This window comes from Kryptolebias marmoratus, linkage group LG14 (assembly GCF_001649575.2).
Source record: "Kryptolebias marmoratus isolate JLee-2015 linkage group LG14, ASM164957v2, whole genome shotgun sequence".
Classification (NCBI taxonomy): Eukaryota; Metazoa; Chordata; class Actinopteri; order Cyprinodontiformes; family Rivulidae; genus Kryptolebias; species Kryptolebias marmoratus.
In genome coordinates, this window is record NC_051443.1 from 8652137 (window position 1) to 8679443 (window position 27307).

The following is a 27307-nucleotide window of genomic DNA, read 5'->3' on the forward strand; positions in this document are numbered from 1 at the left end:
GGGGGGGGGGGGGAGTCAGGAAGGCAGAGCATCTGACATGCATTCATCTGAGTTTAACACAATTAGAGAATCACCAGCAGATTACAATCACTTCCTAACACAAGTCAGTCTACAATCCTGTGGATGAGAACCTGGTTTCCTGGAAGAGAGTATTCCCATCAGGGCAAATCTTTACACACAAATAAAAGTAATAGCTCTAAGAAACACTGGCACAGAGGGTTTCATGCGGTTTAAAAGAGATGTACAAACAAGCTCAGTGACTGATTTTAGTAGTTTTATAAACAATTTTATAAAACAATTCATAAAAATTCATGCACTTTCAGTGTAAATTCATTTGGAAATATAGAAAAAATATATATACAAGTCGGAACCATAACAGTGACTTCATTCAGTTGGGTGGTTCACAAAGAATATACTTGGCTGCATAGAAACATTGACATTATTATTGCCTATATGGAAAACAAACTGAAAAGTAACAAAAAATAAAAATAATAATAAAACGCAGAGTCTAGTTAATTTTAATTCTATCAGGTGCTTCTGTCTGTTTATTCATACTGTACATCTACGACTCCAGCCACTGATTTCAACACGCTGAACAGAAAAACTAAGTACTAGTGGAAAAAAAAAAAAGATTAAAAAAAACAAAACTTTCCCTTAAAAAATTACATTCTGAGAGCATTATTATGAAAAAAAAACTTAAATGGAAATTCACTCACATAGTGACAAAAAAGCCTGAGTTGAGAGGGAAAGTATAGTCATAAATTCAAAAAGCCTGAGGAAACAGTACGCTGATTTACTATTTTACAAACAAAAAAAAAAAAAAAGGAAAAATTTCACAATTATGTATTTTTTACACCTAGGATATGTTATTAAATAATTCGCTGGTGGGGGAGGAGAAATAAAACCTGCTAAAGAGATGACAATTGCTGTATATGAGGTACTTCAGGTGTTGAGCCTGAGGCCTGAGTCCACGCTGTGTTCAACCAGACACGTCGCTGCGTGTCACCCCTCGGGAGTTTCTTATTGAGTAAACAGTTTAAATAAAGAGAATTAAAGTGTGACAGAAACACAAGCACTGAGGACAGTCTCCAGTGTCATGGGTCGGGAAGATTATGAGGCAGCATTCAGGGTCTGTTGTGTTCATTTAACGAGCCCGAACCCCACCCCTCCCCTATTAAAAAAAAAAAAAAGGTTGCCAGCTTCAGAGCCCGACAATACAACTTTAAACTCTTAAATACAAAAGTAACTTTAGATTTTTTTCTATCCATTTGCTGCCTGCTTGAAGCTACTTGTTTGTAAAGTGTTCCTGTTGTTTCCGGGGTCCTCACATGCTGTTGCTGAAGTGAAGAAACGAACAGTCATGCTGAACTGACTGACACACAGTGCTTCGAACAGCTTGAAGTTTGGGGTCCACAGTTAGTTTAAGGCATTTACTGTGTTGCTGAGTCTATGGCTGCTGCGAGCAGACCCGGGCGGCTGCTGCTATGTCTTGCGGCTGCTCCAGATCTGCTCCGGCGTACTCCTGTGGTCTGGCGAGTACTCGTACGGCGAGTGATACCCCATCGGGGAGCGAGAGTCACAAGGCGAGCGCTGGTCTCGCGGGGAGCGGGCCCCGCTCGCCGACATGCGCGGGTCCGTCTGCCAGTCCGAGTGGTAGCGGTAGGACGAGCGGTGGTCTGAATGGGAGAGGTCCTTCGCGTCCAGCCGGTGGTCTCTGCTGGTGCGGATTTCCTCCAGTTTCCTGTGTTTACTGTCATAGTATCTGCACGAACACATCCGAGTCAGAGTTACTGAACAACGGCACGCACAAATAATCGACGACAACGTCAGGATCAATACGGAAAAAAACTACTCTTCGGTTTTATATCAAAAACAAAGAGGAGAGGATGACAATCTGATTAAAGGGGACCTGTTATGCTTCCTTGAACAAGTCAGGTTAGGTCTGTGGGCTGTACAAAACATCTTCATAACATTTAATACGTAAAATCATTCTCAGATGTTGAGATTTCACCTGATCAGTTCTGCCTGTTTTGAGCTCGTTTCAGAATGAGTGGTTTTAGGGGTACGTCACTATTATGCAAATAAGCTGCTGTTGGCCACGCCCCCAACTCAGAGTCCCGTCTGAAAACATAAAAACTCACTGAAGGATTAAACGCTGCGGATCTGATGCACATCTATATTGTTATTAATTCAAATTCTGAGGATTCAGACTTTTGGACAGGGACACTTAGCGGTTCTGAATCGACATTTATCAAGTAGGAGAGCGGCAATAAGAGGGTCCAAAACCCGGCTGGTAGCGGGTCGGGTCAGCGGCTATATAGACACGTTCTATATTACAGCCGACAACAAAACATTTTCCCTTTCCAGCAGACATTGTTCGGCAGTAAAACCAGCAGAACTAACGTGACGGTCTTCTTGTAATGAAACCGGCTGTTTTGCAGACACCAGAAAACATTACTTATTGCTAAAAGACGGTTGGGTGGGGTTTTTTTTTTGGCGTTCGGACTGTTTTTAGAAGCAGTAGATACCCAAATGGAAGAACAAAAACATGCAAAAAGTGAATATCGCATAATAGGTCCCCTTTAAACTAAGCACAAGTATATCAGTGAGTCAGAGAGACAAACAGAAAAACCTTTATTTAGCAAACAATTTGTCTGGTTGTGGAAAAAGTCTCACCTGTCCTGTCTATCCCTGTTGTCTGCTCTATAGTGGTCTCTGTCTCGGTGGTCTTTGCCGTTGCTGAAGGAGGAGTACGGCCTTTTCCTGGACTCCCCTATGGTGGTCTTCTTGTGGGACTCGAAGCTGTGCCTCTCTTTAGCGCCGCTGCTTTCGTGGTGTCGAGCTGAAGGCGGATGCCTGTCAGAGCTGTAGCTGTCCCTGCTGCTTTCGTCGTGGTGCGCGCCGTCCTTCAGCCTCTCGACATCTGAGCACAAACAAAACCACATGTCTCATACGAGAACAGTGGGCTCGTCCCCGTTTTATTATTCGCTACACGAAGCGTTTCACCTACCAAGATGTTTGTAGCCTTGAGTGTTTGTATTTCTAGTGTTCTGCTCCATTGCCTGGGGAAAGAAAAACGACCACTGTGGATTTTAAAGTCTTTCTAGATTGTGAGACGAGGAATTACTTCAAGGTCCTCACATACCTGAGCATTTTCTTGTCTTTTCTTGATTGCATGCTTATACAGTTTATGTAGCTTTCTTGCATCAAACTCGGTAAATTTGGAGACAAATATCCACAGATTTCTGTAAAAACACAAAAACCAAACCATTAGATTATTTGAACCACCTGAATACACCGTCACAGATGCTTAAAAGAAAAATAAATCTGTTCTTGTTTTCAGGTGGCACTTTCAACCGTTAAAAACATGAATAAAAACTAACTTTCTCCACTGTTTGATCTGGTCAGGGTTTGAATACTCCTTCAAGCACTCTGTGATGTGGTCTCCGATGTTTATGAGGCATTGTCTGGTGTGTTCCAGCTGCTCGCGCTCCGACAGCCCTTTCTCCGGTCGGTCCAGCTGCTTCAAGGCAGCTTTCACTGGCCGCATCCTCTCTTTACACTGCAACAAAAAAAAACAAGACAAAACTCAAGGAATCTGAACCACTCTTTTTTTTACACAAAATTATGCCCGTCTTGTGAAAAAGAAGGTCCACTCTGTTTCAGATTTTGACAATAAAAATGATCTGCTTCAGATTTTGAAGACACGCGGATTTAATCTAAACAAAAACACAACAGAGTCCACCTGGTCATTATTTATTAAACTAAAATGAAGCCAAAATGGAAAAGCTGTGTGGAAAAACTAAGTCCACTCTTGCTGCTGCCATAGGATTAAAGAGGCACCACATCAGCCATGTGCTGCTGATCAAATGTTGATTAACTGATCATCAGCAAATGTGTCCACCACCACAAGAGAGTTCTGGCTTTTTGTTGCTGGAGCAAACAGGTGTGTGTTCACAAAATGCCAATAAGGAAAGACATCAGCAACGACCGTAGAGAAGTAACTGTTGCAGCTCATCAACCTGAAGGGTTTGTAAAACTTTAAAAAACAATTTAGTCCATCACTCTACAGCAGGACTGTCAAACCCCAGGCCTGGAGGGCCACTGTCCTGGAAGTTTTAGGTTTTTCTGCTCCAACACACCTGATCTAAATGGTTTAGTTACCTCCTCACCAAATCATCAAGTTCTCCAGGAGCATGGCAACAAGTCATCCATTTAAACCAGGTGTTTTGAAGCAAGAACACATCTAAAACATGCAGGAGAGCGACCAGAGGAATGGAGTTTGACACATGTGCTACAGAGAGAAAGTGTTTCCTAAGTGGAAAACATTGAAGACGGCTGCCAATCTTCCCAGGAGTGGACATCCCAGCAAATTCACCCCGAGGTCAGACTGTGTAATGCTCAGAGAAATGACAAAAAAACAAAACCAAGAGCTCCATCTGAGACTCTAAAGGCCTGAGTTAGTGGGTTAAAGGTTAAAGTTCGTGACAGGACAAATAGAAAAAGAGGGTTGCAGGAGAAAACCTCTTCTCTCTGAAAGAAAATGGCAGCACGACTCATATTTGTACAGTTTCATCTGAATGAACCACAAGATTTCTGGAACGATGTCCTTTAGACAGATGAGACCAAAAGACACATGTTCGTGCTGGTAAGATGCAAATGATTTTGTACAAACATGGTGCTGTGCATTATGGCACCTCACAGAAACTCTCAGCACAGAGGTGGAGGGTTGACGATTTCAGGACCCGAGCACCTTGCAGTCATTTAGTCGACTATGAACTCCTCTGGAGACCAAGTTTATCAATATAAAGTATTCTAGAGTCAAATGTGAGGCCAGGTTTGGCCCAAACTGACAATAATCCCAAACACAGTGGCGAACAGACCGTGTTTATCTGCTGAAAGTTAAGGAAACCTTTGGACTGACTACATGAGCTCATCAGGCTGACAAATGATATTAGATGATTTTCCCTTGCAAGTTCAGTCAAATCGAGTTTTTGAGTTAGGTAGTTCAGAAACACATTATAGGCCATCATCTTATGAACAAAAATATGAAAATTTCTTTTAAACTTTTTCTTCTACCAGACTCCACGGGTGTCATGTTTGCACATGCCAACTCAAAATCTTTAACCTCAAAGAAAAATGAGACTGGCATTTCATTTAAACTTTTTTTTCAGGCAGGTAACGTACCACACTGAACGTCCTCTGGTCCAGTTCCTCAGACTCCTCAGATACTGCCACGTTTTCTGCACTCGCTGCTTTATGAACAGACAAGTCCGAGGCTTTCTTTATCCGCTCTTGAACCTCAGTCTTCACTTCATTCTGATAAAAATAAAAATTGGCTTATTATTTATACAGTGCTTTATTCTCAATACTTCTAACTGCCTAAAAATAATGTCTCACCTTCTCTATGCTCTCCTCATGTCTATGTTTCGTCTGAAGAGCCATTATTTCCTTTTTATCTTTGGACTCTTTAATGTCTTTAAAGTCGAAACTATCATCCCTTTCCTTCTTGACATCTTTTTTTATTTCTTTTTCTTTGCCATCTCTCTCCCCTGATGAGAAAACGTCCTGCTCATCGTCGTCGTTCTCCTCCTCTTTCTCCTCCTTCACCACCGCCTTGTCTGCCCGGCCCCACCTGCTTGACATCTTCACCTGTGCCACCTCCTGAAAGAGACCAGATCACGTCATCTCATCCGTCGAGCTGAAAACCGTTTGCGGCGAAACAAAGTTTACCTTGTCGTCCTCGTCGAGTTCGTCCTCGTCGTCGGACCTCTTGTCTGACTGCAGATCTGAGGACGGGCTCTTTGGCACCTCATCTGCCTTAGTTGTCTTTAGAGCTTTGCTCTTTTTATTTCTTGGTTTCCTCTTCCGTGAATTTGCCTACGTACAAACACAAAGAGTTGACTTACCCCGGTGGATGACAATTAAATCTATTACTGCGAATAAAAATGACCCAAAGCAAACATTCCTGAGAGTCACGCAGCGATGCAAATTAACAACGAGAGTTTTTTTCGACTCACATTTCCTGCTTGTTTCTGTGCTTCTTTTTTGGCCAAGTCCTTGCTCAGTAATTTGATGAGGTAGTCTGCTCTGGCCTGGAGCTGTTTGGCCTGTGGCTTCTTGTCAGGATCATCTGGTAGTAGCTGATCAATAATTGACAAAATGCCATGTGATTTTCATACGAAATGAATAGAAGATAACTACCACAAATCATTTGAAAAACAAACCTCAAACTGTCAATAGAAGAAGTTTTAAAAAATAAAGTTAAATGTCAATTTGCTTAACTTGCCTTTTGCTTTTATATTTGTATTTTTTAGTGCTCAAAAAGCCACTGTTGTTGGTGAAGCAATCAGAAATTCATGGTGCCTGAACTCACCTTGTGTGTGAGGTTTAGGTCCGGGTCCATCTTTATCATCTCCCAGCTGCCGTACCCGTATTCGTAGATTCCTATGAGAAGACTGGAGTCATCCTCCTTCCCCCACTCGATGTCAAAGTGCGCTGCCTTCGAATGGCATGGAATCATATACCTAAACAAACAAGTAACATTCAGACATATTGGCCCAAATGAGGATGCAGGGACACATGAAAACATTTGCCTATAACACAGCTGTAAAGTAATTTTGTAATACATAAGATCTTGTCATTAAAAAAAAAAAATCACAAGAATGAAACTTTATGTGATTTACACACTTGCAAAAGCTACAACTAAGCCTGTTAAGACTTATTAGGGGTGGCTGTGTGTCAGTGCTTAGAGCAGTCGTCCTCCAATCAGATAGTTGGAGGTTTGATTCCTGGCAGCAGTCACATGTCGAAGTGTCCCTGAGCAAGACACTGAACCCCTCACTGCCCCTGATGTGTCCCATTCTGTGTATGAATGTGATCTGAAGCACTGATTAGACTCTATAGAATAATTTATTCAGGTTAGATTTGTAGAGATGTAGCAGAGGGCTGTCTGAATGTGTGGGGATGGGGAAATGAGGATTGTGTTGTAAAATGCTTTGAGTGGCCTGATTGGCTAGGAAAGGAGCTATATAAGTACAGACCATCTAGTTTAGTAACACTTAACAATTTTAACTTATATCGACTTTGTCTGCTTTGAAACAAATGTAAGCCAATAAAGAACAACAAAAAAGAAAAAAATGGATTTCCCCTTACGCTTCTACATTCTTGTTCTCTTTTTGAATTTTTTAAATGTGAATCAAAACTAGCGACAGAAATCCTGCTTTGCTATCATGAACAAACCATGAGCTTCAGACTTCTTTTTGTTGCTTGAAACTTGGTGATTTTGCTCGGTTTTATTCAATAAGCAACTAGCCTTAAATGTAATAAAAATATTGGACAAACTGAGCCTACAATCTTTTGAAGCGTTTCCAGAACAGCCACACAAGTGTGAGCCCTACAGAGCTCCAAACTGACTTTCTGAGGTATTTTACATAATTTTACATAAAAGTAGAGCCAAACTGAAACCACAGACCATAACTACAGTATTTTAATTAGATACTGCTTTTGCAGTGACTTCTGCCTGATGTGTCACTGAAAACTATGTTTACAAGGCAGAAAACAAAGACTTCTTTCAGAAGCAGAACAGTTGAGTGGATCGTGGTAAAAGGCTCGGTGCAGCGCATCGGCGACCTTACCTCTTCCTCTCCTCTGGATCAGCAGGAATAGCCTTGTGCAGCGGAGCCAGCTCTTCTTCGTGAGAAATAACAAGTTTGGCATTAACCTGGACTCCAGAAATCCTGAATGTAGGACCTTTCACCTTTCCTCGCCTGCCTCCTGAAGGTAATGTAAGAAGAAAAACGTATGATTCCTTTAACGATTAAAAACTTCTTTTTTTTTTCTAAATTGGATGAAACAGCAGCTCATGAGGGTGATTTCCATTTAATGACAATATTGGAGTGATAATAGGAAAAAATAATTTTACATTCACCTGTGAGTTACACTAGTGTAGGGAGTTTTTTTTCCATTTCAATTATGAAAGTTTTTAAAATAAACTGAGATAAAAAACTGAAATAAAACTGTCAACACAGCTGAGCTGAAGAAGGCCCTGCTTCTAACTTATGTACTTAATTATGTCTTTAACTTATACATGTTAAAGATGCTTTATAACCTTTACACTTTAAGTGTGTGTCTTGAATAACTTGTGTATCTTGTTAATACTCTATTACTTTTTATTCTTTCTTTTAGGACTGTAGAAATAATTTCATTGTACCAGTTACAATGATTCTGTGGAGCAATATCTTCTTCCAGATGACTGAAAATTAAACAACTCAGAGGGGTAAAAGGAGCTCTCACAATACAAAGGCCCTGCTTTTCACACGTCTCCTTGAAAATGTTTTCTAAAGAGGGGAGTCAGACCCCCAATGAATCTCTCAGAAATGTGACCATACGTCGCAGAGGCTTCTTATCAAATACGCCGGAGTTAACATTCAACGATGTGATGTAGCTCATAAGAATGCTCTCATTAAGCAGGCCGGCAAATAGGAAGAATTCTGAAATCTGAAATAGTCCACACTTTTGAGTGTGTAATGTTGGGAATTCAGGAGAGATCCTAAGAGATGTAGATTCCCAGATATTTGATGTTTTTGACTCTCGTCATAGGGAGCTACTGATAAGCATGAGGTAAAGCCAATTCATTAGTTTTTCTTCCAGCTACGTCAGCAAACATGCTGACCTTGGTTGTCAAATATGAGCGTTGCATCAGTAAATCCAATCTGCAGCTAAAGCTGAATCTGCTGGAATCTAACACTTACAGACCTGGGTTTTACCCTAATCTGTAAGTAAAAAAAAGCTGCGTTACCTGATGTCTTCTCTGGTCCACAGGGGTTTTCACGTAGCGTTCTCACACATCCATTGTGGACGGTTTCTGCCAGCCGTTTCAGGTCGTGTTCAGACTTATCCACAAGTTCAGCGTCACGAGCGATGGCGTCCAATCTGAGCCAAAACAGCAGGTGTTGAGCAGACTGCCTAGCATGTTATCGTGTTATTTATAAAACAGCAAAAACAAGTTTAAAACAGCTCACCTCTCCAGTGGTCCTCCAAACTTTTTGTAACTCTTGACAAACCTTTCAAATGTTCATGGGATATGTTAATTCCAATATGAAAGGATGAATTTAGGAACAGCTACTAGGATTGTCACAATACTAAAAATGCAAACTCAGTACTAATTTTAAAGGATAATAATCAATACTATTGTTAATGTTGCAGGGAGAAAAATAAGATTTTTTAAAATAAACTGCTCCAGACTAACTTCTGCTCATTTTGGTCTGCCCACTAGCAGCTCCGGTGATCCAAAAAAAAAGTTTTAAGAGCCCCAGAGCGAAGTTGAGGAGCAGCAGCTAAAGCTAAAACAATAATGTAGTTGGAAGTGGTGCAGTGATGATTGATTTTTGATCCAGCACCCACTCCAGTGGACTTTGGGTGTGTGGATTTTCCAGTTTTCTGCTGCAGAGCCCCTGTGTGTCTGCAGAGTAACCATTTAAAGATGTGGATAAAAACTGAGCTGCAGGCACTGATAAATAATGCAAATGAGTGTCTAATTAGAAATTAAAATTTAAAAATTGGTCAAAAACAAGTATAATTTTCTTGTGACGACCCTGGCGGATACAGAACTGTAAAATACTTGCATGCAGTAAAAAAATATATTCACCTGCGGATCTCAGCATCAGAAAAGCCCTTGATATTTTCCCGTGGAATGGTTCGAGGTCGTCCTCGTTTTTTTGGTCTCTTTCGGTCTGAGGCGGAGTCGCTATCAGAACCAGAATATCTCCTGTTCCTACTCAGCCGACTCACATTAGAGTTAAAGCTTATCTGTTGGCACAAACAGTGGAAAATCATCAGGCTGTTCAATTAGAACCTAAGAAAACAAAGGTTCTCCCATTTCAAAAAGACTTATAGTGTATCCTTATTTGACTTTGTTTATATTTAAATATAACTAATTCGACATGGCTTCCTCGGATGTGTACCTGTTTGGCACAGTTCCTCATGCGTGGTAACAAGTAGATTTCTTCCAGCTCCTTTTGCCTCTCTTCTTCCTCCATCCTCCTCCTTTGCTCTTCGGGAATGATGTCATCCCAGCTCTTCTGACTTCGCTCAGAATCAATATCTAAATCCTCATCCTCCATCACTGTGAAGTTGGCAACCTGGAAAAGTCAGACCAACAAAGAACTGTAAGTAATCAGTTGCTTAATAACAGCACAATTTCAGGATATTTCATTTTCTCACCTTGAACTGAGATAACAGCTCTTCTCCTACTGTTGAAGGTCCGGGGTCGTTCTCCCGGGTCTCAGCTCTTTTGAGGATTTCATCGATGTCCATTTCCTACACATAAAAATACAAGAATTCAAACTTTTGCCTGGGCAAAAAACTTAAAAAAAAATAAATTAACGCTCTGATTGTCATGTCAGTTCTGGTTAATGTTTAAATAAAGTGACTGAATAATTTTAATAAGACACTGTGGGTGGGTAGGTCTTGAGTCTTTTTGAAACTACTTCTCAGTTGGACTTTTTTATTTCATGTTTATGTGTTGAGTCTGTTTAAAAAAAAGCTAAAGTTATTGAAGTGTAGAGTGTGGGTTTTGTATAAAATGCAGGTAATTGAGCATAAAAAGGATTTTACAGACTAAAAAAAATTAACAACCGGAAATTAGGTTGCTATCCTAATTATCAATATGAGCACATATGGTGTGAAGACATACATAATCATATATATATATATATATATATATATATATATATATATATACATACATACACACACAGTATGTGTGTGTGTGTCACTCAGAAGGAATCTTGATATGTGGTGAGAACTTCAATTTACAGCTGCAACCAAAACTTGATGTATCAATCCACAAATATTTGATGAACTTGTAAAAATTTGTTTTAATAAAGACACATTGTTCCTAAAATAAACGTGAACTACACTGCCCCTTGTTGACTACTGTCCCCTAAGAATTGATTAGCTTCTTAATATGATAGATAAATGATCAGGGTTTGGACAAAAGCATTATAAACAGTAGCATTAACCTCCACCCCTCAGTCTCCACATATTACTATGAAACTCAAGGTTCCTCAGTGAGCCATTATTTAAAAAGTAAAGTTTTAAAAGTGGTAGTTTCAAATATTTTTTCCTGAGGCTGACTGCAAGTCCAAAAAAAAAAACTCTCCAGCTTTGATTCTGAACACTCAGTGCACAATTTTAAAGTAGTCTTTTCTGCTACAGAGTCATACACAACAAAGACATACTGGATTCACAAAGTTCTGCTTCCCTTGTCAACTTGTGATTTATACTTGGAGTAAAAGAAACTGCACAGTGCTGTCAATCCAACTTGAGAAAACCACACCTGAGGCTCCTGCTCTTCGCCTTCTGGCTCTTTGAAAAGCTCCTCAGCGCCAAATTTCAAAATGGCAGAGAGCTCCTCCTTGCTGAATGGGGCTGAACTGTGAGAAGGAAAGCACACTCGAGTCAAATACAGTGATGTGCATTTGTGATGATTCTGGTAATGCAGCTCTAAAAGTCTAAAATATTGCCAAAATGTAGCATGTTGTTTACCTTGAGGGCGCAGCACCAGTATGTAGGACAGTTTTTCCTGTGGTATCCATTCTTTGAATCACAAGATGGTCTAGCACCATTTTCTTTTTTGCCCTCTCAATGATATCCTCCTCCACTGAGCTTTTTGTCACCAGTCGATAGATATTCACCTGCCAGTCCATAAACAGATATGAAGGCATACTTTATATGCATATAAGTATATAAATATATACTAATGTTCCCTGTAGCCTTTTTGTTGCCAATCGAACACATCATGAATTGTAAAATTTGTCCTGAAAGCTTGGAAACCTAGAAAGAAACCTTGCAAAGTGAGAAATGAAAATAGCTTTATGACAGCTTGTGCTGACCTGTCTTTTCTGGCCAATCCTGTGCGCTCTGGCTTGGGCTTGCAGATCGTTTTGGGGGTTCCAGTCTGAGTCAAAGATCACCACTGTGTCAGCCGATGCTAGATTGATACCAAGGCCACCCGCGCGCGTAGATAACAAGAAGCAGAAGTCCTAGACACACAGGGGGAAACCCGTTTATGTAAGAGCCATGGCTGGTTTTTTGTTACTTCATTGAATTCACTGATTTTTTTTAGGGGCGTAACGGTACATGTATTTATCCCAAACTATCAGGATAAAGATGACAGGCTCAAGTGCACGCAATCAGGAAAATACAGGCGATCATCACCGTCACTGAGAAAATGAGGCACAAGTTCTTCTTAATTGGCTTTTTGCTAGTTGCCATGACAGAAATGAAGTAGAGGAAGATCCCATTGAAAGCCCTCAACACCAAAGCAAAGCAAGAAAGGTTAGTTCAGCTAGGACATGGAGGCTCGATAACCAGCCTGTTTGTTTTCAGATCAGCTGTGTGAAAAAGTTACTGAAAAACTCTGACAGCAGCACAGAGCCAGTAGTGGATATATGGAGACACAAAAAGGTCAGAATTTGAATGCTTCCAACAATTTTCTTAACAAAAGAGATACCTTTTAGTTGTTGAAATTTATTATTTTAGTTTGACACATAGCTTGTATGTGTCAAACTACAAGCTAAACTGTGTGTAATGTGTACTGTTACACCCACTGTATTCATTGAATAAAATGTAACGTACCTCTGAACCTTCGGCATTAAAATGATCCAAAGCCTGCTTCCGCATCTCCCCTTTAATGGAGCCATCTAATCTCTACACAAATGAACATTTCAAATGAAAGAAACGTAAAAAACAAGATATTTGGTATTTTCCAGAACTTACACTTTCATGAAACATCTATTTATATCCTCTGTACAATATGTGTTATGCTCATGTGACAACTGTGTGTAGGTACCTGGAAAAGGAACTGCCGACACCTCAAGTATTCAGCCAGGATGTCGAGCATCCGTACCATCTGGGAGAAGATGAGAACTCTGTGACCTCGCTCCTTCAAACGGACAAGAAGTTTGTCCAAAAGAACCAGCTTTCCACTACTGCGGATCAGTTGCTTTAGGAAGAAAAAAAAAGGTCCGTTAGCCATTAATCAAAATGTAAAAATCAACATTTAAATAGAGCCAACTACTGACAATAAATATAAAAATACTTTACAAAGAAAAAAAATAAAGAATACTTAAGAGCAGATAAAATCTTATAAAAAATGACAATAAAACCATGCCAATCATGTTTGCTTTACACAGTAGTTAATCACAGTCCTTATCACTACAGAGCAAAAGTTTTATTCGTTATTTTTTTGTATAAAAGCAATCAAGCCACATTGTCCCATTCTTTATGTTAATTATAAGTGAGACAAGTTGGCTATAGGTACACAACCAAAGCAGAATTAATCCGTTAAATATGAGGGAGAACAACAATTTTAACAGAATGTTGTTTTTTTTTTCAGCTTACTTGCATTAGCTATACGCACTAAAATATTATTTCAATGCATTTTTTTCCCCGATGGGTAAAATGTAAGAGACCTGTAAAGCTTCAGCTTTGTTGAAAGACTCTTCATCATCTGGAGGCTTGATAAGGTAACAGTGGTTACAACATTTCTTCAGCTCCATCATGATGTTCAGGAAGCCCGACGTGCTGCCTTTGGTACCTTTACTGAGAGCCTTGTAGTTCCTGGTCAGAATCCATCTGATCACAAAAACAACAGCAACAACGGACTAATTAGCAGTGTTCACCATCACATACAGAAAATATTTTCTGCATGTAAATATTTAATTTACCACACAGTTACTACTCACACATAATTATTAAAAAAAAGTTTATTTATTTTCAGTGATACAGCAATGTAGGTCTAACTAGGCAATTCAAATAAGGACAAGAAATAAATATTTAAGTCTCAACAAAAGTCGTACAATACTAAATTTGTTTAAACGTTCATCATGATTCTGATAAATATGGACTTCTTTCTAAATTAACTGGTACAGTGCGACTCTTACTTGTAATACTGTTTCTGGATGGCGCTCATCTCCACTCGGAGGATCTGCTCCACTTTAGCTGGGAGAGATTTTTCCACGTCCTTCTTGACGCGACGCAGCAGAAACGGCTCCAGCTCCTTGTGCAGACTAGTGTACCCAGAGTCCCTGCCTTTACCGTGTTCGTCCTCGAAGAGCTCCCAAGAGTGAAATCTTAAGAAAACAGCACGACATACCGTTAGCGTGTGACGCATAGGAAAAAAAACAACATTAAACAAAAACACACTGAAGTCTGAGAGCTTTTTTAGGAGAAAGTTCGAATGCTTCTTCGTATTTTGCAAAGTTTGCAACATATTTGCACACAAGTGTAATGTTACAGCCAAAAGTGAACATATCTATAGGATTATAACGCTCCTTTTAAACAGGTCATGGTTGACACAAATTTTGTTATAAATCTACCACCTTGTCTTTAGTCCATTGTCTCATTTCTTATTAAACTCAGTTCATGAATTTTGGTGGATGACCTCTTCTTGTCAGGTTTACTGTGGAGCAAACCTGCATAAAATTTACATTTTTATCTCTGCCACCAAGGGTCATTTGGTGCATTGGTAGAAACAGTAAATCGGTTCCCTTGGCCAGCAGGTCAAAAAGTTAATATCAAACACTAAAAGGGAATAGCATGAAGAGCACACAGAGTACAATCAGAGCAAGGAAGAAGAGAACTTTGATAAAAACCTGATACGACCTACTTTTCAGGCATGATGAAGTGCAGCAGGGACCAGAGCTCTTTTAGGGAGTTCTGAAGCGGTGTTCCGGTGATTAGGAGCCTGTGATTGGACTTGAAGTCGATCATCGTCTTATACAAGAGGGAGTCATCATTTTTCAGCCGGTGAGCTTCATCCACACCAATGAAGGCCCAGTTAACGCCGCCCAAAAATGACTAAAGATGATTTCAATTGTTAGTATTTCTTGCTACACCGCTTTAAACGAAACATCTTGAGGAAAACTCTGACACACGCCAAACTAAGAAAGCTGCTGACCTTATCTTTGAGAAGGATCTCATATGTTGTGAGGATGATGTTAAATTTCAGTCTCTTGCTGTGCACATGCATCCACTCGTGTGTTCTGATCTGTTAATTAAATACACACAGTTTCAACTCAAAAAGAAATAAATAAGAAACATACAAATGCAACCGCTCATTCTGTAAAACGTGGTCTCCATCATACCATATTCCTGCTGTTGATGTCTCCCAGGTAGACCACAACGTTCATCAGTGGGGCCCAGAGGAAGATTTCCCTCTGCCAGGAGGTTAGTGTAGAAAGAGGCACCACCAGCAGGAACGGTCCATACAGCTGGTGCTCGTGAAACAGGTAGTTGAGGAAGGAGATGGTCTGGATGGTCTTCCCGAGGCCCATCTCATCAGCAAGGATACAACTGTTGCCTCTATGACATACAGATGAAAAAGAATAGCTAAACTTTTCTCAAACACAATTTTAGCAGAGTGGTGGGGAGCAACATCCTGCTGAAACAGCCACCGCCATCAGGGAATACTTGATCCATGAAGACGTGCGTTTGGTCAGCAACAACAGAAAGCTTTCCCAGTAAAACATTGCACAGCCCCCGACGGGCTTGCTCTCCTCCCATAACACATATTAGTGCAGATAAGCAACATATTCAGTCCATATTCACGTGGAGTAAAAGAAAACACGATTCACCAGAATAGAGCCACTTTTTTCCATCCTTCTATGGTTGATTTCAGATACAAGCAAGCAGGAACAACCTGACAGGTGAGCAGCTTTTCAGCCTCAAATGCAAGAAACTCTGATGAAGGGTTTGTTCTGACACCTTTCTATTATAATTACAACTTCTTCACCCATCAGACCAACAGCAGATATTCTACTGGATCCACCAAGCCAGGCTTGCCACAACACGTGCACAAAAAAGCTTGGTGGTCCATGACCCTGTGAACAGTTTCCCTTTCTAAGCACTGCAGACTGGGAAACATCAAGTGCTAGGTGCCATAACAACAAGATAATTAACATTTTTCAGGACATTATTGCAGATCATTAAGTGCTCCATCTTGGGGGTGCTAGCACAGAAACCCTGACTAAATGGTAGATTTGTTTCCCTCCACAAAAATCCATCACAGCCTTTTTAAACAATGTAAAGACAGCAGAGTCATACTTGCTCCAGGAGTGGGCCATCCAGTTTAAACCGTCCAGCTGGTAGTCTCTGAGCTCCAGTCCATCACCTCCTATGTAAGTTGGCTGCTTCTTCATAGGAACGAACCTGGGCCTCTGCTTCATCAGCTAACAGAAACACAGAAATCAGCATTCAGTTTATTTTAGAAAGGCTCAATAGTGATAATCCAATCCAGATTATTTATTTTTTTACTTTTACATAATTGAAAACAAAACTCAAAGGACATACAAATAATTTAAGCATTTCTAAACATAATTTGATACAATGATTTAGGAGCTAGACTTTTGTCAAGCTATGTTAAATTTCTAGTAAGGAAGTGAGTTACCTTGAAATCTCTAAATGGAATGGTTTTAGACTGATTTCTGCTCATATAGTCATCGATGCATTTCTGGAACTTCTTGGCAATCAGAGCACCATCTTCCCAGCTGCACTCTGAATATGGTAAACCCTGCCACTTGCAAAGGTAGTCTGGGTAACCAGCAGCCGACTTCTGGTTTGAATGCCCTTCTCAAAAGAAATGAAATGTTGAATGGGTTACACAAATAAAGCGGTAAAAATACAAATACATTCAGAGTGAGCCGCTCTGTACAAAAGCCAATACCTATTATTCGCTCCACAAGCTGATACTGGGAGTGCAGGTCATCCATCAATTCTTCCTGACAATTGAAATATTCTATATCTTCTGGTGAAGCCATCTTTAACCTGAAGAAATGAAAGAACTCACATGAAAGCTAAAACTGGGATGGAGATTACAGAGTATTTAAAATATTTATTATTTCATTAATAATGTCGGTGCAGATTCTCCGTAATTCAGACATGGAAAATCCTTAATGGTTTTATTAAGGCCAATTTACTTCTTTTCTTGTTTTTTGAAGATGTTCTACTACTCATCCAAGACGTTTTCTCAGGTCAAATAAAAAGTGCATCATTCTCAACTTTTAAACTGTAGTGCCTCCCTCCATTTTTTGCAAAAAGAACTCGCAAGCAAATTGCTCTCACTCCCCTCCCTAATGAGAGGACCAAGTTGACTGATAACATTTTGATTCAATGGTTCACAAAGTTGAGGTCAGGACCCCACTGTGGGTCACAGACACAAAACTGGGGTCTTCAGATGAACTTCAGAAATCAAAAAATATATTTTTAAAGTTCTTTGTACCATAGTTTCAGTACGATTGTTATAAAAAAAATAAAATCAATATTCATAAATGGAAAACAGTCATAGAATATGAGTTCAAGCTTTTTGTGTTGTCATTATGCCTTTATTTTTTTTTTACATTTTTCAGAAGCTAAAAGGTTAGGGAATCATTGTATTAATTTAATAAAAGAGAAGGAGGAGAATGGAGCAACACAACATCCTGCAAAAAGATTTATTGGTGCTTCTAATATAAACTTTCCTAAAAACAGACCAAGAGCCTGAGGTTGAAAATCTGAGGCAAAGCCTGCAAGAAATCTGTTCTCATCCAATTTACCACTCTTGAACAGATTAAAAAAAGTGAAAGATTTTCTTATTTTTAAGCAATGCTTTTTTAAAACAATGTTAAAAATCTCAATATTTTTCTGCATTAGAAGTTAACAACCCTTCGTTCATGAAGGCTCCAATAAAACAGAGGTTGTTATGAAACAGCGATGTTTTGCTTGCATTATTATTCTGAAAGATGAGAACAGTCTGATTTAATGACATGTTTGCTTTAATGCTTTCATGCAAATGGAAATGTTTGTGTAAAAAGTCAAACAGGCTCGTGAACAAAGAGCTAAACAGGCTTTATGAAGGACGCCTCTACCGGTCAATGTGGTTATCATATTTGTGCCGATCGTTTAAAAAGTTCTCACCATTTCTTTTTCTCTTGCTCCTTCTTCTTGAAATTGTCCAGTTTCTTCATGCCCCTAACGTTCTGCAACTTCAGTGCCTCCTCAGTCTCCCATGTGTTATGGATGTGGGCCCAATTCTTCCACTTTATAAAATACTGGATCTCGCCGGCCTCTTTATTGGGATCAAAGTTGGCATTGGGGTCCCCGTCTGCCTCGATAGCATATACAGTGGTTGCACTCCCTATAGCTATTGGAAAACAGAAAGGATTACACAGTAATTCTTGATTTCCGACACCTAATGTTCACAGCTTTAATTTAATGAGAGAATATGACATCTCTGCACCCCTTACCCTTTTTCCTCCCTATCCTGCAGTCCATTACTCTCTCTATTGTTTCAAACTCATCTTCCTCAGGCTGCGGGACATCTTCACCCAGAACCTCCACCAAATCGTCCGAGTCCGTCTTCAGCTCCTCGTCCTCCTTGTAACTGACGTTGACCGTGGCCTGCCGCCGTGGCCCCGCAGACGCCATCTTTGTGTAGTTATTGTCATCCTCGGATGACGAGCATTTCGTCCTCTGGGCGACACATTTTTTGCCATTTCGAGAGTTCATCCTGACGCAATAACAAAAACAAAGAGATTTTATTAAGCAGACAGATGGCTAAATCTAAAGTTGATTCTCTCGATATTCACATACATGCGATGTCAGATCAAATATATGGTGATTTACTTGTATGTGTATTTTGTTTCACATGCTAACCTATTCAATTTATATTAAAACAAAATAGTAAACAAAAAGCACTTTCTGCTGTGTTTTAATAATGCCAGACGTGTCATGAATGCTAGCCAATGCACCTCACAGAGCTGAGGTTAGCTACTTCAACTGTACTTATAATATTCTACATTTGAAACTCTGTTTATAAACACAATCAGGTGTTTTATACTACCAGCTCACATAGACAGTGCCTAAAACTGCGTGTATAACTCCCACTTGATGACCAGAGCTCAGAAATACAGGTCAACCTTATAAAGATCAATTAAAGCCGTTGTTTAAAACAGTGTTTATAAAATAAATTGTTGATGATAAGAGATCTGTATTAAATGATGTGATCTGTGTAGTTAAACTGTCTCCTGTAAATGTGGTCCTCTTCAGAACTTCTTACTACATTAGAGGGAGGATTAAAAATATACTTGAGAAATGTTTCATATGACATGATAGCTTTCAGTTCAGAATTGGCTCAACTTCCAGCCTGGAAAACCCTGTAAGTGTGGGGAAACACTGCTGTGAAAGGCAGCAACCATTTATAAGCAACTGTCCACTTACTTGGTTGGAGGCTTTCTGCTTTTGAATTTGGGACTGGGCTCATAGTCCGATGCAGTCTCATTACTGTTACCCTCTGCTGATGAATCTGATCCAGAGTCACTCCCAGAGCCAGAGCCTGATCCAGAGTCAGAGGAGTCGGAGTTTCTTCTCTTTTTAGATCCACTCGATGTTTCGGATTCATCACTACTTGAAGAATCCTAGAAGAAAAGAATCAAACAACAGGGGGTTCAGAAGTAGCCAGAAAAAAATCACAGCATAAAACCTTCATTCGGCTGTATTTTCGTCAGCTACTTTTCAACAATTGAGCAAAAATATTTTGTAAACATTTGCCTAGAAGAGTTCCCATGTTCATCCACTTCTGCATAACGATGCAAAATGTAATTTTATTCACAATTAATGGTGATTTTCTTCCTCTTTGAGTTTGTTTTTGATCATTTTTTGTCGATCCATGAGCACGGCCATCTTTGAGCAAACAAGCAAGTGGTGTTGCTTTAACACCATCACTGATTGGACGAGAGTTCTCATTTATCCACTAAGGCTTCGGATTGGTTGATGTTGGGGGCGTGACACTGTCGTTTTCCAGGTAGTGGACGACAGATGCCAAAATGTTAAAAAAAAAAAAGAAAAAAAGAAAAGGGGGTCGAAAGTGTCTCAAAATACCATGGCAACGTGCTTTCTTTCTGCCAAAACCTGACAGTAAAACACTGGTGCTGCAGAAGGTGGCAGTAATGTACCAAGATGTTTGTCAACCACCACAGTGCTTTTCTTCATCACAAAGAACCTGAAATGTACACTTGTCTGCCTCTGCCATCGAGTTTTATTAGAAAAGGATGACAAAGTTAGAACTACAAGTACAGCAAATCTACTGAAAGGTTTTCATCTCAATCATGTCAACATGTTCCTTTTTTTATTCCAAAAATGTGTCATAATAATGTAACAGCCCTAAATATAATAGCTGCTAAGATTAACCCTGGTTAAGATGAACATGGTAAACTGTTTATATCAGTACATCTGCTTTCAAATACAAGTGACATTTTTCTATTATCAGAATCACAGTATAATAATTAATAATCCCTGCAGACAGGTGGGGTGAGGTGATGGGGTGTTTAAATTCATTGAAGTTGTAGTTTTTTTCAGGTCATATTTGCATCCGAGGCTCCTGGGAGTGTGATTTTTCTCTCTCTCAACGAACGACAAAAAGTTGAAACTAATATGTCTTACAATGTTTTCTGTTTTTGAAAATTCCTATTAAATTTTGTATTATTATTTCCATCAAAGGCTGGGTCCTAACACAGTCTGCTTGCTAAAAAAAAAAAAAAAATTCTGGCTTCTGAGTGAATTTTGTTGGTGACCCCTGGCTTATTGCGAGTGATTATGAACTTATCAGAACTCCTCGGTAATCTGTCGTGGTTTACCGCCAGGTTCAGCAGCGAGCTCGGCTCATACCACTTTGGGTCTAACACCTCCTTAAGAATCTATGAGTAGAAGGTGAAATTAATATTTTAAAATCTTCAATCACTTACTCTCTGTCTTTTCTATGTCCATATGTTGTGTGTGTGTGTGTGTGTGTGTGTGTGTCTAGAGTGGTAGTGTTCAAAAAACAGATTTAACTTTAATAACTTTGTTTAAAATGTCCATCCCAAGTGAGGACTATTTTCCAGTTAAATATCACGGAAAACAACAAAACTGGGGACCGGTTGGACACAAACCTCATCAGAGCCACTGTTTGAAGACTCTTGTTTCTGTTGCTGTTGTTTCCTGAGCATAGCAGACCTTTGCACTGCGAGGATGCTGGGATTGGACTTCCAGAACTGCAATCAAACAATGCATGCACAAGCACAAGTTTAGTACCTAAACAGGCCAAAAAAAACAAAACGAGAACAAACGTATTATCAAACACAAAGCATGTTCGTGAATTTAAGCACGAAGCAACAAAGAGTTGAGATTAAGTTACAGAACCGAACTATTACTTGCTTTACGTTTAATCATGAACACTTTACCTTAGGCTTCATCTTAAATGTCAACAGGTTAAAGACAGACAGTAGAAAACTGTAACCATGCACATTTTTCACGACAGCTCATTGGCTTAGAACAACTGAGCACTTTATAGTTTCTGCAAAGAGTGACCCAGCTTTCATATTTAAATTAATCTTTTGTCTGTACGATTTGAAAAACTAACAAACTAAATTAAAAAAATACACTCCAACCCTATGGAAGCAAATTAAGAAATGGGGGATTACTCAGTGCTCTTACAGAGTACTGTAACTTCTTAAAGCAAAATGTATTTTTTTCCCTAATTTTGTTAATTATTTTTATTTTGTGTTTTAACCACATTCTTTCACCTAAACAGTATCTTTACTGTATGGTGTATTAATAAAGTTTAAAGAATCCAACAGGAAAATTTCAACGTGAATGTAGTGAAGTGTTTCAATTCAACATAACAATCAACGCTTTAGTAAACAGTTTATACATATACAAAAATGTGTCTTTTTGTAAAATCAAGTACCTTACAAGTTTCTTTTGAGAGCAAAGAGCAAAAACAGTGGATCTTTTTGTAAAATAAGTGCTACACATGTCTATATTTAATATCTATTACATAAAAAATGGTGTCCAACTATTGTATTATAACTGCGTCCTATCCTGACTCAAGACACTGCAGTATCTCCCATCTGTTTTGATGAAAACATTTTTTTACCGGATGTTCTGGTGGACAGCTCCACCTGCTTTAACACAAGATTAACAAGCATCAACAGTGAACATAATTGCGTTGTTGAAACACATTGCATAAATAGGCAAACGCTTTATTATTTTTTCTAGAGGAATATCTGATTCAGAGCATAAAGCTACAGAGTATTTAACAAACTCACGTCTTGCTTCTCCTGATGTGTTTTCAGATGAAAGAGGCTGGTCAGGAGCTAAGCTAAGCTAAGGTTAGCACTCCTCCTCTGTTTAATATTTTATTAACTTTTATTTAACCAGGCAAATCCCATTCAGATCACAGATCTCTTTTTCAAGGCAGGCCTGGGTTTGTTCTGGTTGTTACACATTTTCCTGCAGTCCCAGTCGATGTGCCGACAAAACTTACTGAAAAGCTGTTCCCCATAAGCCTTACATATCGTTTGGGTATTGGTTTTGCTGTAAATCTCGTATTTAGTGGTAAACCTCATAACTTCTGGATGCCTGCAGCGCACCACTCTGTAAAGCACTCCCCTCAGCCCTACGCCCTGCTAACAGATTCTCCATTTTTCAGTAAATTCTGGTTTTAATGTCTAATTCTGCCATTTTGATCGTTTTCAAAAATCATAGGGCTCTTATAAAAGGTAGCCATTACTCAAAGCAAATAAACTGTGAGGCTGTCTACAGTTAAAAAAGACACAAATATAAATATATAATATATATTTATTACTATATTATTTATTATTATTATATACAAGTATATATAAAATATACTTCTTTTCTCTAAGGAAATGTTGGTAAACTGTGAAAATAGTGTTTTTTATTTAAAACGAAGAATTAGTCAAACAGAAGCACCAGGTTAACGAAACGAGATGACGTCACCTCTGCTCCATCAATGTTTGACTTATTTTGTGGTTCCATCTTCTCGTTGGATTTCTCTGTGTCAGAATCTGACTGGCTGCCAGAGTCCGAGCCACTCCCGGAGTCGCTGCTCCCCGATCGGCTGCTGCTGCTGGAGGAGCTGGAGCTGGAACCTGAACTGGAAGCTGAGGCCGAGCCTGACCGGGAGCCGGATTCATCGTCGGAATTGCTGTTGCACATAAAGACAAGGATGAAACAATTTAATAAGAAACACTGCGTTTCAGTATTGAATAACTGTTCATACAGCTGAAAGTACAACACATGCCCTGTAAATTACACACTTATACCCATCTTTTCCAAAGATTGATCACTGCAGCAAACAAACATGTAGACTAGAGGAAGAGTCTGATGTCATTATTTCTACACACAGTTTCAAACCGATTTATCGTTTTTTTCAGTATGATCGCCATCGGAGCAAAAACCAAATCAGATCCCCCTCAACTTAAAAATGTGTATAATTGAACCCTGAACACTGTTCTTTGACTCTAATGCAGGGGTGTCCAATCCTGGTCCTGGAGGGCCACAATCCTGCATGTTTTACTTGTTTCTCTGCTCCAACACACCTGATTTAAATCAATGGGTGATTAACAGGCTTCTGCAGATCATGAAGAGGTGATTTAACCACTGAATCAGGTGTGTTGGAGCAGGGAAACAAGTAAAACATGCAGGATAGAGGCCCTTGAGGACCAGGATTTGACACCCCTGCTCTAATGGGAGTAAGAAGCTATTTTCACAAAGATTACCCTCTAATACAGAGAAATAAAGACATCCTCATCATCCTGATGTTGTTCACTGACACAACAAAAGTCATAAGGGAGTGTTTTTTTTATTCAGTTAGGAGATTAATGACAGCACAGTATCTACAATGATTACTTTCTTTACTTACTTTGACAGTCACACACCTACAGTATTTGTCTCAGATATTACCACTTCACCCCTTCATTCTGGCTCTGTAGCTCACAAACAAAAATGCAAAAGCTGCCTCCAGCAGCTCAGCTGGAAACAGCATGATGAGCTTTAAGGGTGTATCTTAGAGAAAATCTACTTTGAATGGCACTATGAATTCAAACTTAACATTAATTTAAGCACTTGAGTTAAACACTAACTATCTGGAAGCTGGCTAAATCCACAGTTGTAATTACAATCACTGTGTGACCTAAAGTTTGCTGTTGTATTAAAGATTTCTAAAATCTTTCACCCACTCTTGTAATGATGCTTAGGTATAAACAATAATCTGACACAAAAGACTGTGGTATAGCAAAGGCCCACCAAAAATGCCAGTATTTTGTGATGTAGCAAAAAAAATGAGACCTTGGTAAATAATATACACATATATTCTGAACAGCTCAACAGGAAAGCAAATCTGTAACAGAAAAAAGGTGGTAGCAGAAGTGTACACATCTTAAACTATTCTTTTGTTTGCAGCATCTTTTAATTTGATGCCCTAGTTCCCATCTGATGGCTATGACTTTCCAAATCTTTGACCGTTCTTCTATTCTTTTGTTGGTCTTGATGTAAAATTGGGACGTGCTAAAAAAATGTATCCCTCTTCATCGTCAGCTTTGTAGCAACACCAGAAGATCTGGGCCCAAACTGACTGGTATTTGGACCCATTAAATCCACCTTGTCTAAACTCTCCGTTCCAGTTGAAGCAACCCACCATCATAATGCTGCCACCACCATGTGCGCATTATTGTTTTTGCAATAATTTGGAGGGACATCCAGTTCTCAATTATAGCATTGCTGTCCTGTATTATTTCCACTTCTTAATGACTGTTTTTATTGTGCCTGATGGGATGCAGAGTAAATTTTTTAACCTCCTTCTAACTGACACCTTGATATAATAAGATCCTTTCTGTGATTTGTGAGTGCTGAAGGAACACAACTGAGTAAATATGAGCGAAATCCTGCTGGGATAGCTGAGCTTCATTTCAGATTAATCAGAATCACATTTTTTTTTTAAGTATTTATCATTGTCTCATTTTTTTAAACATCACAAATACCTGGCACTATATTCTCACCTCTACCCCCACCAATTACCAACAGAACATTGTATTAAGCTAAAGAATCTATTTTGAACCAATTTTATAAACACAAATGTGTATTAATGTGTGTATAACCTTGCATGCTTCAACATCAATGAGTATGCACACTGCAGACAGGTCTCGCAGTTTGAGAGACCAACAGAAACATCGAGGAGAAAAAAAAATAAGTGACACTTACAACCACGAAGGCTATGGCCCAAACAACCCCTGTCACAAAGCCACCAAATCTCCACTTCCACAAATGCAACCATATTCAACTTAAACTTGCATACTTTCAAACAGCGATTGCATATGGGACCATTTTGTTTGCAGCTTGTAACCCTCTTCATAATATTAATAATAATAACTTGACTTTACCTTGATTCTCCACTGCTGTTGCTCACACTTTCGTCTTCACTGCGTCCTGCCATGTTAGAGTCCCAAACACAGACCTGAGAAACTGGAGTGAAATGTTCCAAGAGGTCAACCTGCAAGAGAAGATGCCCATTAAAACTTTGTAAATATATCAAATTAGTGATGCTGGGCATTTCTGTCTGACCGGTTAGTTTCTGGGTAAAGTTCAGCACAACATGGCAAAACTAACAAGACAAGTTGCTTAAACAGTGCAAAGCAGAACATTTTTCCCAGCCCAGGACTCCACTGGTGAGCAACTACCACCTCCCAGCAGATGAAAGTTCAACCAATCAATGGCTGGTTTCATGTGTAGAGATAAGCGCAAAACGTGTAAAATAACAAATATATATATGTTAAAGTGATCGGCTCACAGCGTTGGCTGTGAAAGAAACCCGGTCATCTGTGTAGCACACAAAACCCACCTTAAAGCTCAAGTAAAAAAATAAGAACAAGCAGTCCTGGATGTAGCTCTGATGAGCGTCAATCTGCTCTGTTAGCGCCGCAAAGGCCTAACAGGCCTACATAGCACCTGCGTCTTTCGCGTTCATAAACGAATAAAAAGAAAAAGAAAAACCATGAACAAGAAAAAGAAAAACGACAAATGACCAAATAACTAAAACTCACTACGCTCAACCCTCTACGGGTAACCTCCTTCAGTATAATAAGGACATCATCCTCTTAGTGAGGCTAGTTTAGCTAGCAGCTAACACCGGCTACTAGCGTCAATATTAGCTGTTCCTGCGGGGGACGACAGCAGCCATGTATGAAGACACTGCGAACTCTCCTGCCTCTTTTATGGTATTTAGACTGTTAGGAATAAGCCACAACAATCCTCATGATCGTCTATCAGTAAAGACTTGATTCACTTAAGCCGCGTTTTTGTTTAAGTATCAACTAGTTTTGATGTGTAATCAATGGCTGCTTGCTAGCTTGTATGCCTGTATTATTATTATTATCTTTGAGTTTGTAAATCATAACACTTGGGGGGATAAAAGCAGCGCCGTGCGAATATGTCGCAACACCAGTCAACACCACACGACCTCTTTTATTTTCGGTTTATCTGAATGAAGTAAACATTCAAACAGGGCATCATTAGCCCTTGGCTGAAGTAACGCTAGCTAACGTAATGAAGCACGAGGCTAGCAGGGGAGCTACCATAATGACACAACTTTGGGCCAACAGTGGAGCGAATACATTCACCGCTTTATTACTGCGAGCCACGCCGGGCGTTTGATCGCTAATTGTCACGAGTTATGCAAATATCTGCGCGAAAGAAGAGGATCAGGGTCAACCTCATTAAGAAACGCAAATTAGCTAACCAAACTTCACCTTCTTCCATCTTGTTTTCTTTCTCCGCTCACTTCTCGCGGTTTTTACCACATCAACATGCAGCGGTAGCATACTTTCTGGTCCGCCAAGCGTTTATAAACTCCACGTCGTACTTTACCTTACGTTTTCGTGCTCTCCGCGAGACGCCAATGACAATAGTTGTCGAAGTACGAGTTCCCACTTCAAAGGTCCTTTATTTTCCTGTTAAAGTGGCGCTCTGGCAGCAGCATGTAGCTCGCGCTGCTGTGCTCCTGTTAGCTAGCTGTAGCTCCCGGTCAGGGGGAGAGAGCAGCAGCCCCGAAACACGGAATCCGGTAGAACTCGCGGAGTAATGGTTCTCCCCCTCCGTAGAAAAACCCGGTAAACCCGCCGTGCCGCGACGAAGCCGGTGTCGGTCGGTTAACAGCGGCTTGGAGAAACAGAAAAGAAAAACGCCATTTCAAGCCAGAGACTTCCAACAACAACCGGCCTCGGCCATGACGACGTACGCTCACTACGTTAGGAAACCCCGGACTGTGACGTCACGACTCCGCCGAACGCGCTGTAACATCTGGGGGCGGGTGTTTCACAGAAAACTAAACCTTTTACCACTGGAAATGCATTGATAAGTCTATCAGCAACTGTTCCCTTTGTTCTTAAGGATGTTTTATTTTTTATTTGATATTTTTTTTCTTAACTCGCAA

General features: G+C 39.7%; 1 protein-coding gene and 1 long non-coding RNA gene across 4 annotated transcripts; one reads left to right on the top strand and one right to left on the bottom strand.

Annotated features, from left to right (window-relative positions):
- Positions 1-257: 257 nt before the first annotated feature.
- On the bottom strand, positions 258-27130 carry chd1 (chromodomain helicase DNA binding protein 1). Of its 3 annotated transcripts, none has more exons than XM_017434021.3 (36): positions 26743-27130; positions 25260-25369; positions 22819-23026; positions 20970-21071; positions 19261-19457; positions 18288-18550; positions 17959-18184; positions 16730-16830; positions 16454-16632; positions 16111-16235; positions 15153-15369; positions 14966-15055; positions 14675-14865; positions 13950-14138; positions 13479-13641; positions 12857-13009; positions 12643-12714; positions 11898-12047; positions 11551-11699; positions 11342-11438; positions 10225-10320; positions 9966-10142; positions 9650-9810; positions 9024-9065; positions 8801-8934; positions 7638-7776; positions 6377-6527; positions 6021-6143; positions 5734-5880; positions 5401-5661; positions 5188-5319; positions 3384-3562; positions 3146-3245; positions 3011-3062; positions 2677-2923; positions 258-1762 (listed from the first exon to the last, which is right to left on the bottom strand). In XM_017434021.3, the coding sequence occupies exons 2-36, from the start codon at positions 25310-25312 to the stop codon at positions 1483-1485; spliced, it is 5346 nt and encodes a 1781-aa protein (XP_017289510.1). In that variant the 5' UTR covers positions 25313-25369; positions 26743-27130; the 3' UTR covers positions 258-1482. The 3 variants fall into 3 exon arrangements, with proteins under 3 accessions (XP_017289510.1, XP_017289508.1, XP_017289509.1); XM_017434019.3 differs by having other exon boundaries at positions 5401-5664; XM_017434020.3 differs by lacking the exon at positions 26743-27130 and adding an exon at positions 25718-26634 and having other exon boundaries at positions 5401-5664.
- Positions 7650-10595, top strand: LOC119617665. Its single transcript, XR_005234021.1, has 2 exons — positions 7650-7782; positions 8188-10595. It is a non-coding gene; the product is annotated as an uncharacterized LOC119617665 (long non-coding RNA).
- Positions 27131-27307: the final 177 nt, after the last annotated feature.